This window comes from Melitaea cinxia, chromosome 11 (genome assembly GCF_905220565.1).
Source record: "Melitaea cinxia chromosome 11, ilMelCinx1.1, whole genome shotgun sequence".
Taxonomy (NCBI): Eukaryota; Metazoa; Arthropoda; class Insecta; order Lepidoptera; family Nymphalidae; genus Melitaea; species Melitaea cinxia.
In genome coordinates, this window is record NC_059404.1 from 16021931 (window position 1) to 16035217 (window position 13287).

Genomic DNA, 13287 nt, shown 5'->3' on the forward strand with positions numbered 1-13287 from the left:
TTTTTTTAAATTGATTTAGTTTTTTCAGTTTACGAATGAATCTAATATTTACGATATGAATAAAAAAGCATTTAATGACATCGACACCGACAAACATATTAATTAACAAATAACAAGACAAACAGATTGAAATGCCTATTTGTATTGATAGTGTGAGAAAAGAAAATTAAATTATACATTTGTTTACAGAAATTATCATTATATTATTTTACAGTCATTTTCGTAATATGTTTATTTTATTTATATTTTATTATGAAAGTATCAAATTCGTTTTATCCGCTATAACAACAGGCGCTTGGCGCGTGTGAGCGAAAGAGACGGCTGCGCAGAATTTGGCGTGGACCTTACCTCTAAGAGCGCTAGCGCTCGACTGATTTACCGGGCTTGATGCGTGGCAATAAATACTATCTTTTTATTATTTAATATAAAATGTATTAAAAATAATTACATATTTTAATTATTTTTTTTTTGTATTCCTTAATGATGTAAGTTTACTTTGATGAAGATAGTTCGTTAAAATTTCTTAGTTTTCTAAGAGAAATATCGCTTTTAAAATTGTACTTATTTGGAAAATATTCGTAACTTTAAATTTTTTTTATTGTTTAATAGAGATACAAATGGAATAAAAATCTATGATAGTGGACAACAAAATTATATTCCACATATTATGATATTTTTTTAAAATGGTTTCAACGTAGAGGTTATTGAAAAGTAGGACTTCAAAGTATACATTGCGACCGTTTACCCAGGGAGGAGGCTGATGAAAAGGTTAATAATTTTATACACATAATATAAATCAAAATTCTGATTGGACTATGGACTACAACAAAGGTTGCTCTATTATATTTTAAGAATATAAATTACATTATTGCATCCAACACTGAGATTAACGACGTCAAAATATTACAATTTCGCGGATTGTTACCGATTTTTGTGAAATGGCTCTTAAGCAGGACAACTGGGCAAACTGGTATTGTGACATACCTCGATTACTCCGCTTAGTTGTGTTTAGTTTTGTTGTTAAAACAATTTCTTGTCTAATAAAGTCTATTTATTCAAACAAGTATATGACACCAATGATAGTAATGTTAATGCATGTTATTGCAAAATATTGTTTACGATACAATTAAAAAATCAATGTTCGTTTATCCACCAAAAATGGAAAACATTCTCACTGTGTAACATATAATGCGACATTACCAATAAACCAATTTAAAATATTAAATTAATAATAAATCTAAATTAAAAAAATGTAAAAAAAATTAAAAATATATTATTAATTTCAAAATCGACGTAAGATATCTATACTATTTGCTCAATATATTATTGTCTATGACTGTCTATATTTGTCACTTGTTTTGTAGTCTCTAAATTATGAGTTTAGTCTATGGTGTCAGCATTTATGCATAATACATCATTATTTATTAATATTGTTCTTTTATTAATATTATCTCGGAATTCAGTACGACTTAGCACTAGAGGGGATAAAAGGCAGGTGTGATTTCGAGCAAAGTAGAAGGAGTAGCCAGTATTGAAATAAAACTACAAAGAACAGATCAACAATAGAGTATAAATCGACATGATCACAATAAATATTCGAAAAATATACTTTTGTACATAAACAGCATGTCTCACGACATGGCCACAACGCCAATAAATCTAACATATTCATTTACATGTCATACAAAACAATAGTCTTTTAACGAGCGATATAATGTCAAAATTACATTTAAAAAAATAAACCGCAAACTTTATCCTTAAAACTTTAGAATAGTCGAAACGTAAACATCAAATAAATTCTTTATATAAACCCATACTTGCACTAAAACTTTTTAAAGTACGCTATTTTTAATAAAATTTACTGAAAACGTAACTGAAAATAAAATATAAATATTACTGTTTTTATTTATTTATTTTTTTTGTTCTATAGAGTATTCATAATAAATATCTATGTTTTTTCAATGTGTGGGGGCGTTCATAAAATACGTGAGATGTTTAAGGGGGAGGGGGTCGAGTCAAATCTCATCTAATCTTACGTTGGTGAGCAAGCCTCGGCAAATATCACGCAATTTTTTTGATTGAAACAAAAAAATATACTGTTTTGATCCATCAAATCCAGATTGTACATGCTTAAGATTTAATCTTAAGCGTAATCGTAATACGATTAAAATCATTCACTAATTCGTTCGAAAGAAAATATTCGACATGCTTCGACGTTATACATCTACTGGCTATGTGATTTGTTGTAACTAACTCTTCGTTAACTTAACTAATCTATAATATAAAAATGAGTCGCTGAATGTGTTGCTAAGCGCAAAACTCGAGAACGGTTGGACCGATTTCGCTAATTCTTTTTTTTAATATTCCTTGAAGTACGAGGATGGTTCTTACGGAGAGAAAAATTCAAAAAAAAATTAATAAAATTAAAGAATCGACTGTTAGGCGATAGGAAGTTCGCCGGGTCAGCTAGTCGTAAATAAAAGCACGAAGCAATTTTTTTTGAAAAATCTCACGTAAGATTGGGGGTTGGGGGAGGGGGGTTGAATAAAACCTAACGAAATCTCACCAGGGGGGAGGGAGGGACGGAAAATTTAAAAAAACACCTCACGTAATTTATGGACGCCCCTGTTCAATATTAACAAGTGATATAATATAACAAATATAAAATATTATATTCCGAATTTTCTCGATTGAAGATCTTTTAAAGGTAACATAGTCCGAAACATCGTGATACAGTTATATATTAGTTACTGTTTCAATGAAGATTATTTATTTTGTTTTTAATACAAATATAAATAAAATATTAAATATCTTACTTTAAATATAACAAAAAATCTTTAAAAATGATTTTCCGTGCATATTTTCTTAATTTTAATTCAAAAATTTTGTGCTAAATATAATCTGATTGTGAAATTTTAAAATTCCTATTTTTAAATACCTACTTATTTTGAAAAGACTAATTATTCAGTATTGGGCATCATACCCTTGACATATCTAGAAATATGATTAATTTGGCTATTTAAACTACGAAATTCGCTACTTGGCTTAGCTCTATTACAAATAACTCTCGTTACAACCTCAATAGAGCAATTATACAATTATACACGTATTATACATCACAGATACGTATACATTATACAAACGCTGTGGCCACTTGAACAATATTATTTGACCTATAAATCCTATAACTATCTGAAACATAAAATTGTCTACTATATTTAAGGCTTGGTTTCCTTAGACTCGTTCTTCTCAGCACCTTGTATGTAATAGTAGTTTATGAAGCGAGCACCTTGCGTCAGCTGTGCGCATTCGTTAGTGAAGTGGCAAGCGAATAGTAGAAGATTACGCGGCTGGACCTTCCACGCGAATCTCATGAACATCAGCGAATATACTGAGAGAGCTGTAACAATGGAAATATTACTTCGTTAATATATGACCACCAGAGGCGTAGCATAGACTAAGTAATAAACGTAAGTGAAGTAGCTCAAGCGACAGTGACTAGCCCGTTCGCGCAGTTTGTAGTGACCCTGCTTTCTGCTCCGGGGGTTTTGGGTACAAATATACAGGTATATATATATATATATATATATATATATATATACCTGTATTATTTATATATATGTTTATCGAAAAAAAACTATATGAAACTATACCAGTCAGCTGTTATCTATAACACAAGCATTAAGTTGCTTACTTTAGGAACAGACAAACGTGTGTGTATTGTGTAAAAAAAATCATATTCTTTCTTTGAATCTGATCAAGTATCGTATTTCGTCAATTGGACAGACGTGGATATTAATGTAGGTATAATTGTGTTTCGCAAACGAAAAAACACTGACTTCAATTACATCGATAAGTAACACAACGTAGGTAGACGAAAAAATAGTCAAGTAAATACGCGGTATCATAGATTAGTCAAAAATAAGTTGGCAGATCTCGATCAAATTTAAATAATACCACAAGACAAGCATCAGCTTTTGATTAAAACAATAATCATAAAAATCAGTACATCCAGTGAAAAGTTATGCGTAGTCAGTAATCAAGTAAATACGAATTATTGGATATAACTCTAAAAGTACTTCTTAGATCGTAATTAAATATAAATAGGGACCACATGACACACACCAACTTTTAATTTAAAAAAGTCATCGAAATTCACACGAAAAACACACAGTCACAAGTCTACACAGTCAAAAGTTATGTGAACATACTAAAAAAATACAAGTGAATTGAGAACCTCCTGCTTTATTAGAAGTGGTTAAAAAGTGATAGCATTAATTAGTCGTATATGATAAAGTTTGGGGGTTATGGCAAGGCCTTTAAATACCGGGATGAAGAGCGAGAGCCCATTTCGGAAAAGAAGTCTTTAGTTGGTAATAGCATCTTTGTAGACTAGTTATGATAAATGATATGATAAACCTTTTTTTTCTTATTTTACCATAGATATCTTTTTTTTTCAGAATATACCATCAAATTTTCTCCTTTTCATTAGTTCACTCAAATAGGAGCCAGTTTTTACATATCAAAGACACAAAATGATTTAGTTATCAGAGATAACAATTATACTGGTACACATAATAAAATTATATTGAAGGTGTTTTGATAACATTAATTATTAAAGAGATGATTTTAACATTTTTATCTTTTGAATTTTATACGAAATATGTATGACAAAATTTTGGGATTAATTTGTAATCGTAATAATTTTGTAATCGTAATAAATTATTATACTGTTAATACAAGAAAATTATTAAAATTATTAAAAAGGTTTAAAAATAGTATATGAGTATGTAAAGTATTAAAGTATTAAAAATTACTTTTATATTTTTTCTATAATTTCGAAATTTAATATTATTAAATATTACTGCAAACTTTCAACACTCAAAAAAGTCGTCTTTTGCCGTTTTATTTCTATTCCACTATCATACGCTAAAATGAAACAACAATACACAGTTACAGAGCACTCATGCAGTAAATACAATACTAAATCATAGCTATATTTGATTTTACAACCCACTCGTATTTATCTTGAGATAAGATAAAACTTCTCAAACGAAATATATAGGTATATTACATTGATACGAGCAAAAGATTATATTTGAGTGCCTACTAACTACTGTATCATATAGAAAAAACTTAAAAACTGCTTTTTTTGTTATATATGGGTTTCACTTAACTTGACATTAAATTTTAGCTACTGTTCTTGTATTCATCAACACTTCAGCCTATCGCAGTCCACAGCTGGACATAGGCCTCCATAAGTTCGCGCCAAAAATGGCGTGAACTCATGTGTTTTGACCATAGTCACCACGCTGGGCAGGCGGGTTTTTTTTTTTTTTTTTTTTTTTTTATAACGATATATATCCACGGGCTTATAATGCCCGTGCTCTTGTTATTCCAATTATTTGTTTGTTACTCTCGATACCTTGGCACCTACATATGCAACTTAGAGACTAATTAAACTAAGCTTAGTATCACTAATCCCACGTGAGTCCACCGACCAAAATTTAAAGTTATGCTATCTTAATTTACTTATATATATAATTACTACTATTTATTATTACTTTTTCCTTTTCTTCACTTTTATCTTACAACTGTCCAGGGGTAGAAGCTGTGTACATTTCTTGAAATTTTTGTATTTATACTGTTATTTTTATTATCTAAGTTTATATTTACACTTATATGCTAGCTATCATATATGTACACTTATTTCCTAGTTACCTTATATATACACTTATGGCCTACTGGCCTACTTACAATATACACTTAGCCTAGGTTACTGTTAGTAAGTTTTTTTTTTTTTTTTCGTTTTTTGTTTTTTTTTTATATATATTCTTATATATTTATCACCATATATGTATTTTTTTTTAAATTAATATTATATAATTAATCTTAATTAATTTGTTACACATGTTAAGTATAAATAATTTGTATACGTTATGTTATATGTAATTAATCCTATTTAATTTAGTAATTATTATTTATATTTATATAATTAATCGTATTTAATTTAGCACTTAGTACTTATGTTTATATACACACTATTTATTTATTCAACAAGTGTCTTCACACGTCAATAGTTTTCAACATGTCGAGCACACTCTCAGTGACGGCGGCATCTCTGTGATGAATCGCCATCTTGAGACTGTGCTCGAGTATTTTCTTATCCGCGGTCTCCGCTGCCCTCGCCACAAAGCGACCAATTGCGTCGTCACGGTCGTCGGTGTAATAGACACAGGTGTTGGTGTGTCTAGTCACCGCGACTACAGCGTGCGAAACGCTGTCGTGGATCCTGAGCCTCCTCGCCTTCGTCTGGAGGACAATGACGTCCTCGTAGGTCTGGCCCTGCGCCTCGTGGATGGTTAAGACGCGCGATCCCTCCCCGGATCCGTATCCCTGGTCAGTCAGCAACCTCTTCTCCTCTTGCGTAAAGACCAGGTATAAGGTTCGGTCTCTTCTTGCAGGAATACGCGCGCCCGTGAGGCTCTCCACTCGCAAAGATCGGATCTTTGGGCTTGAGCTGTATACGTCTTTATAAACTTCGCTGATGGCAAGGGCTACGTCTTTGGGATTTCGATGCGTGCATGACAACTCGCACGAGATGGTTGTTATCCGGGTTGGTCTGCAGTACCGCATTTCGAACAGGTTGTCCCTGTCGATGTACGGCAGCTGGTTTATGTCTCCGATAAGGACTACCTTCTGAGCTCCCGATAGTCGGGCGGCCATTACTATGGCTCCGAAGTGGTTCATAAGGGCCTCGTCCACCGTTAGGCGGTTGATTTTTGAGCCCTCGTTGAACCCATTAACTAGAACGGAGGCCATAGTGCGCACCTTTTGCTTGGCTTTGTTGCCGTAGCGGTGCGCCAGTTTTTCTTTTAAGTCTTTGGCCGCCTCGACTGTGGTCGTAATCACGACCTCCGTGTCCTCATCGAAGTCCCCGACTATGCGAGTTGTCTTGCCGCATCCCGGTACCCCGTTTATCCACTCCAGTGATGGTAGTTCCCAGGGCACGGTCGGTAAGCCGTCCCGGTCGCCCGAGATGGTTTTCGCCATCCGTAGCATCCGGTCCCCCAGCATTACTTTCGTGCATCTGGCCACTACCACCACTGGGTCCCCTTCAGGTGTTTCGAAGGTTTGTGGCTCCTCGTCATTCCCCTCCGACTCGACTGCGCTCACGAAGCCTGCTGTGCTGTTATATGCTGCCATATACCTACCCGACATCTTGCCCTTGAGTATTTGTCGGGTTTCACTGTTGTATATGGCCGCTTCGGCTTCCTCGAGTTCCACCTCCAGTAATCTTTGGTGATCGTACTGGTAGGCCTGCATGATCTTTTTGCAGGTGGCCAGGCTTACCTCGCGGTTTGCCTTTATTATCGCCAGGAACTCGATTAGGGCGTTCTCCGCATGTTGTAGCGGTGTGGAGGCAGGTCGAAGTCTCGGCGGTGTTACATGTCCCATGTCGGCCTTAGTACGAGCGGCCGGTGACGCCTCCGGGTGCCTCGGACTATTGTCTCTGGTGAACCTGCTCAGCGCCGCCGATTGCCGCTCACCCTGTCCAGCCTTTTTGGGAGAGAGGTGATGCGGGAGCTTGCCTGGTTTTGGGGAGATGGTTGCGTGGATAAAGGTCGCCAATGGCATCGAGCTCGGCTTAGGTTCAGGTGTGGCTTTTGCCTTAATTCGCTCTGCCTTCTGGGTCTCGATCCGTTGTTGTAGGCGCTCCGAGCCGCAGAGCGTGGACTCGTCGTCGGCCGGAGATGCAGGAGGTGTTGGTGTTATGGATTTCGGTCTTAGATATCCGAGATCCTCCCCCCTGTCTTCGTAGACTATGACCTCACTGTACTTGGAGGCCATTAGGCAACCGTACCTATCAGATACGTCACCTCTATCATATCCGACCCTCATCGAATCCACGCTAATTCTTTTGGGGATTCCACCGGGGGTCTCGCTCAACCGGCGTAGCCACACACTAGACTGCGTAAAGGGGGACGTCTCTCCCCACTCGAACAGCACGATGGATTTGTTATTCAAACGCACCAGACGGTAGGTCGAGTCGCCCTTCTGTTCTTGCGATAGCGCTGTGATTTTAGTGCGCTTTATACTTGTCTTTTGCGTGCTACCCTTTAACAGTAAAGCGAGCCCCGGCGAAATCGCCAGCCGATCGCGTCCTTCGGAACGACAGAAACTTATTCCCATCCTCTCTACTTCGCTGTCCATGAACAGAGCCACGCATCTGGTTTTAATTCCCACTACTTCGCTTCCGTTCCCTTCGCTAAGCGAGGATTGTGTCATCCCGCTGTGGGTCGGTTGCGGAGGTGCGTTTTGGTCGGCTCTATTCCTGAACAGTTTCTGCAGCGAGGAGGGCATGACCTTTGTTATTTGACCCAGAAGGGTGCGGCCAGGAGAAATCCGCGGAGCCGTTGAGCTGTTTCTCTGAGTGGCTTGTTGGACACAGTTTTGTTGTGTTTGTAGTTGTGCGTTGTGTGTTTGGGTGTGTGTTGCGTGGAAGACGGTGTTAACGCTCTGCGTGGGTATTACAGCAGGTGGTGGAGCGGTCGTGCTGTTCCTTTTTGCGGCTATATTGACAGCCTTTCTCGCGGGCAGGCGGGTTGGTGACCGCAGGTCTGGCTTTGTCGTACCGAAGACGCTGTTGCTCGTCTTCGGTCTGCGTATTTCAAAGCCAGCAGTCGGACGGTTATCCCGCCATCGGTCAGCTTTTTTAATTCCAAGGTGGTAGTGAAACTGTGTTATCCCTTACTCCCTTAGTCACCTCTTACGACACCCACGGGAAGATAGGGGGTGGCTATATCCTTAATGCCGTAACCACACAGCATAACAACCATGCCCACCAACCATAAATAATTCAAATATGGGATCAAGACGACTTACTCCATCGTACTCATATCGTACTATGTATGTAAAAGTCAAAAGGTTAAAATTTTTAGTTCATAAATGACAACATAATTATAATTTCACAATAAATGTAATAGTCATGTTGTTACATGCTCATATTCAGGGTACTTAAAAAGATATGACTACTATAAAGAAGTTTAGTCAAATTTTCTTTGGATAGATTAACTATAATTGGATGGATTTATGGAGGAAATTACTTAATACTATAATTATCTTTAAAAAATAAAAATGAATGTTGCTGAGCGCATAACTCGAGAATGGCTCAACCAATGCGGCTAATTTATTTTTTTTACGTTCGTTAAGGCACACGGGAGGTTTTGATACTAAAAAAAAAAATTAAAAAACCCGCCAGTGACCAAAGCTCCAATTGGGGATAGCGTGGGGCACGCGTGTGCAATGCTTCTGGTATTGCAGGCGTATATAAGCTATGGTAATCGCTGACTATCTGAAGAGCCATGCGCTTGTTTGCCGACCTAGTTACATAAAAATAATAATACAAAACGCCACACACTCAACAACCCCCAGAAGGAATTTCTTTTGTGTCAGACAAAAACAAACAATACACAAGCCTATACGACCAGAGCACGACAAACATTTGTATGGCTAATACAAATGTTCGCCACGGTCGGCAAAACAAAGCATTGTAAGCAATGCTATTGAATAGGCAACACTTGTAAATACGTATGTATTATTTTATAGGTGATATACGCTATTTCTTATCACTTGTCTATTAATTTTCTCTAAAATAACTCCCATAGCTTCAATGAAATTTTTCAACTTTAATGTATTTATTATTGAAGTGAAATTTATTTATTTTCATGCTAGAGGTTGTCTGGAAGAGATCGCTCTTTTAGCGATAAGACCGCCTTTTGTACATGTCTATATTTTCTTTTACGGTGTAAAATTTTTCTCTGATAGTGTACAATAAAGAGTATTTGTATTTGTATTTAGTCTCGTTGTGCTTCTAAACTCGATGAAACGAAAATGCGTCAAGTTTAACAAACAAAAACATATATGTATAGGAGAGAATTAGATAGAATACCTTACACATTATTTTATATTCTCGGTGACAAAAAAATCCTTTAGGCTACTTTTCAAGAATTTCAATTCTGCCGTGTATTGTGAACTGCACAAATACGCTTTTTTTTTTTTTTTTAATTAAGTTTTTAACTACTACTTGCCATCCCATCTGCCGATTATCACTGCAATAGATATCATACCAACACAGGCAATGAAATACTTGTAAATACATGTCTCTAAAATGCATTCAACTATATCCTGAATACATATATAATTATTAAAAAAATCATTAACATATTTAAACAACCATTAGCATTATTATCTGTGTTAATATATTTCTGTAAGATGTTCAGTGTAAAACGTTTGTTTTAATATATTCTATGAATATAATAAGAATCAAGTTATAATGTAAACCAGTTTTTAACCAGTTCTTAGTTGAGTATTTGTATCATTTAACATTTTAAAAATTATTTTAGAAAAAAAGTGAGTCAATTGTATGGTTCTACATCTGGGGTATTGCAAGGGTATTATAACCCTTTCAATAGCCTGACCCCCCAACCATTCCAAAGAACAAAGCTACTTTAATCAAAGCAGAAACACAACACTACTTGGATGCAGCATTATTTAGCTGTGATCTTCAGTAGAAAGAATAATTTAAGAGTATTTTTTAATAGATAAAACTTATAGTAATATTGTATTATATAATTTTTTCACCTACCAAACGTCATTTTACCGCTAATGAAGCTTGGATCCTTTCTAGTATCAGCAATAGCAGCTAAAGGTATTCCCCAATTTGCTACTGGCCCCCAAAAATGGGTGCTGAAAAATATAAATTTCATTTTGAAAACACGACAGATTAATAATAAATAAATTACAGAAAATATACATAAAATTTCCTGAATATGAAATAAAAATGTAATTTACCTCATTAAATATTCTCTAAATTCTTTGCTTTTAAGCTGATTTAATAATTTTATTGCCATACCACTCATCTTGCTGGAAAAAAAATACTTGTGATCTCAAACACAAATTAATTAACTGTGTAAATTAGTATTTTAAAATAATTCTCAATTAATATTCATGTCATAATACATTTCCTTTTATGAGATTTTATGTTACTAAGCAATTAAGAGAGATATATATAGGTACTATGCTCAGTTATGTAATGGGACGACAGTTTAATACATGTCATGTTTTATATTATAGTTCTAATGTCTTTAAACTAATACAAATTAATTCTCTCGAGTATAATTACGTGTTCAACGCTACAATTATGTCAAGGTTACGATATTTCCAATGTATTTCAAAATTAAAAAAATGAATTAAACTATAATAACTATTTCACAATTGTTTACCTTTCTTATGTTTTCTTGTATGTCTTAATATTTTTATTTGTTTATCGTAATCTTTTTTAAAAGTTAATTACTGTATGTGCTTCGTTAAAAATTTCATTAGACTGAACAATGTCAATGTCACTGCACTCTTTCTATTGGTTCTGTCACTGATAATATTGATAACAAACGTCATTTGTGACGCTCACATACTTGCAATAGACTAAAAAAAATTAAGTAAACTGACAGTTAAAAACCTGGATGTTATACTTAAAATGCAAATCTTGATTATATGGCATTTAGCCGACCATATTATAAACAAAGAAATTTGACGAAGCATTTAATGAATTTTAGTAATGAAAAAGATATTTACTTCCATTGGTGGCCTCGCTTTTGTTTTCTAACTTAGGACGAAGTCGGTGTCAGGAAGTGGAGACCTCGCCTCTGCCAGCGGAGGCGATGTGTGTATTCGTGTGGTGGGCGTTTAACGTCGTGATCCTATCGTTAGGGAGATCATTTAAGTACGATCATTTAAGACGTGCATGTCTTTGTCGTGTCTGTAGTTTTCCTCTACTTATGTATTTGCAAGCCTCTCCTATAAGAGGGTTTTGGTGAATGCGCGCCTTTTCAAAATACGCCGTAGGGAATATTTTGAGATGCTTAGCGATCGAATCGATCCTGAGGTCGCAATGCAAGTCGACATTACGCACGTACTACGGCGAGTGCGTAGCGGTGCGTAGAAACTTGTCCTGGATATATAGAAGCCTGTAGACGTAAGGATTCTCCTCCACCGTCTCCAGATATTTTAACAAAAAATACCAACCCAACAATCTCAACTATGCTTTATTCTCTTATTATTAATAATAAAAGTAATCATTAATTGAAACTAAATAATACAAAATGTTATCGTACATTAAAAAAAAAACAACAAAAATTGTCTTCGAAATTAAAAACTTTAAATAATAAATTAAACTAAAGACACCAAATAAATAAAAACTCTTTTAAAGTACTCAAATCAACTACTAAAACTTTCTTGACAAACCATGCGTATTGTCCATAATATATTGTCTTTCAAGTTTCAACCATCACCCGCCCTAAACTCGCCTAAACTAAAATGTAAACAAAAAAAATAGAAAAATGTAGGGCTCAAAATTATGAGTTTATTCCGTACTTTAATATTAATTTACATGCTTATTTATGTAACCATTTATATGGCATTGGTCGGAGCTCTCGTTTATGTGCGAAGTGTAATTATAACGAATCACAAGTGAGTTCATATTACCATATGATTGTAATCAGTTTTACAAACGGGATATTCGCTTTAAGAAAATAGTAACTCATCTAAATTACAGCAAAATTTAACCAAAAAATTCCGTTATCATCAATATCAATATTTTACTAAAAGAATTGTTTCACGAGTTCTAAAACGTTCGTTAATTCTCTTATGTTTGTTTCTTTACCAAATACGTGGTTGTATCGATTTGTAGTTCTCCTTTTCCTATGAATTAGGTATTAAACCACAAATTTTTACAATTAACAAAAATACATCCGCAATCTCGGAAACCGGTCGATGAGTTCGCTTTCTGATTAAATTAAATTTCATTGGTCAAAGTTTATCACTCTCATATATAAATTATTTTCAGTTTACCAGAAGAAATGTATATTCAAAATGGGTAAATAAAACAGCATATACTTACATCAAGACATATATTTAAAAAAAAAACTGTCAAAAGGCACTTACACGGACGGAATAATGGAGCAAACGATTTACATTTTCAGTACAAATAATAAGTAGTTATTGCCTAGAATTGCTTACAGTCCAATGTTTCTATAAAATTATATAAACGGAATGACGACATATAACATAAATAAAAAATGGACGACTTATCACAGTATTAAACAGACAAATAAACATGTATAAATCCAAAAAAGTTTCATTTCATGAAAGGTAGAATATATATATTTACAAACTGTCAAGTTTTTATAGACTTAAGAACATTAATATGTATTTTTATACATACTTATA

The 13287-nt window shown here is 34.7% G+C and overlaps 1 protein-coding gene and 1 long non-coding RNA gene across 3 annotated transcripts; one reads left to right on the plus strand and one right to left on the minus strand.

Moving 5' to 3' along the window:
• Window positions 1-3032: 3032 nt before the first annotated feature.
• LOC123657704 (mitochondrial pyruvate carrier 1) lies at window positions 3033-11480 on the minus strand. The gene is made up of 4 exons (XM_045593223.1): window positions 11286-11480; window positions 10855-10926; window positions 10649-10749; window positions 3033-3400 (listed from the first exon to the last, which is right to left on the minus strand). The coding sequence occupies exons 2-4, from the start codon at window positions 10920-10922 to the stop codon at window positions 3219-3221; spliced, it is 351 nt and encodes a 116-aa protein (XP_045449179.1). The 5' UTR covers window positions 10923-10926; window positions 11286-11480; the 3' UTR covers window positions 3033-3218.
• A 216-nt stretch (window positions 11481-11696) lies between these two features.
• Window positions 11697-13192, plus strand: LOC123657707. Of its 2 annotated transcripts, none has more exons than XR_006743743.1 (2): window positions 11697-11993; window positions 12905-13192. It is a non-coding gene; the product is annotated as an uncharacterized LOC123657707 (long non-coding RNA). The 2 variants fall into 2 exon arrangements; XR_006743742.1 differs by having other exon boundaries at window positions 11697-11782.
• The last annotated feature ends 95 nt before the right edge of the window (window positions 13193-13287 follow it).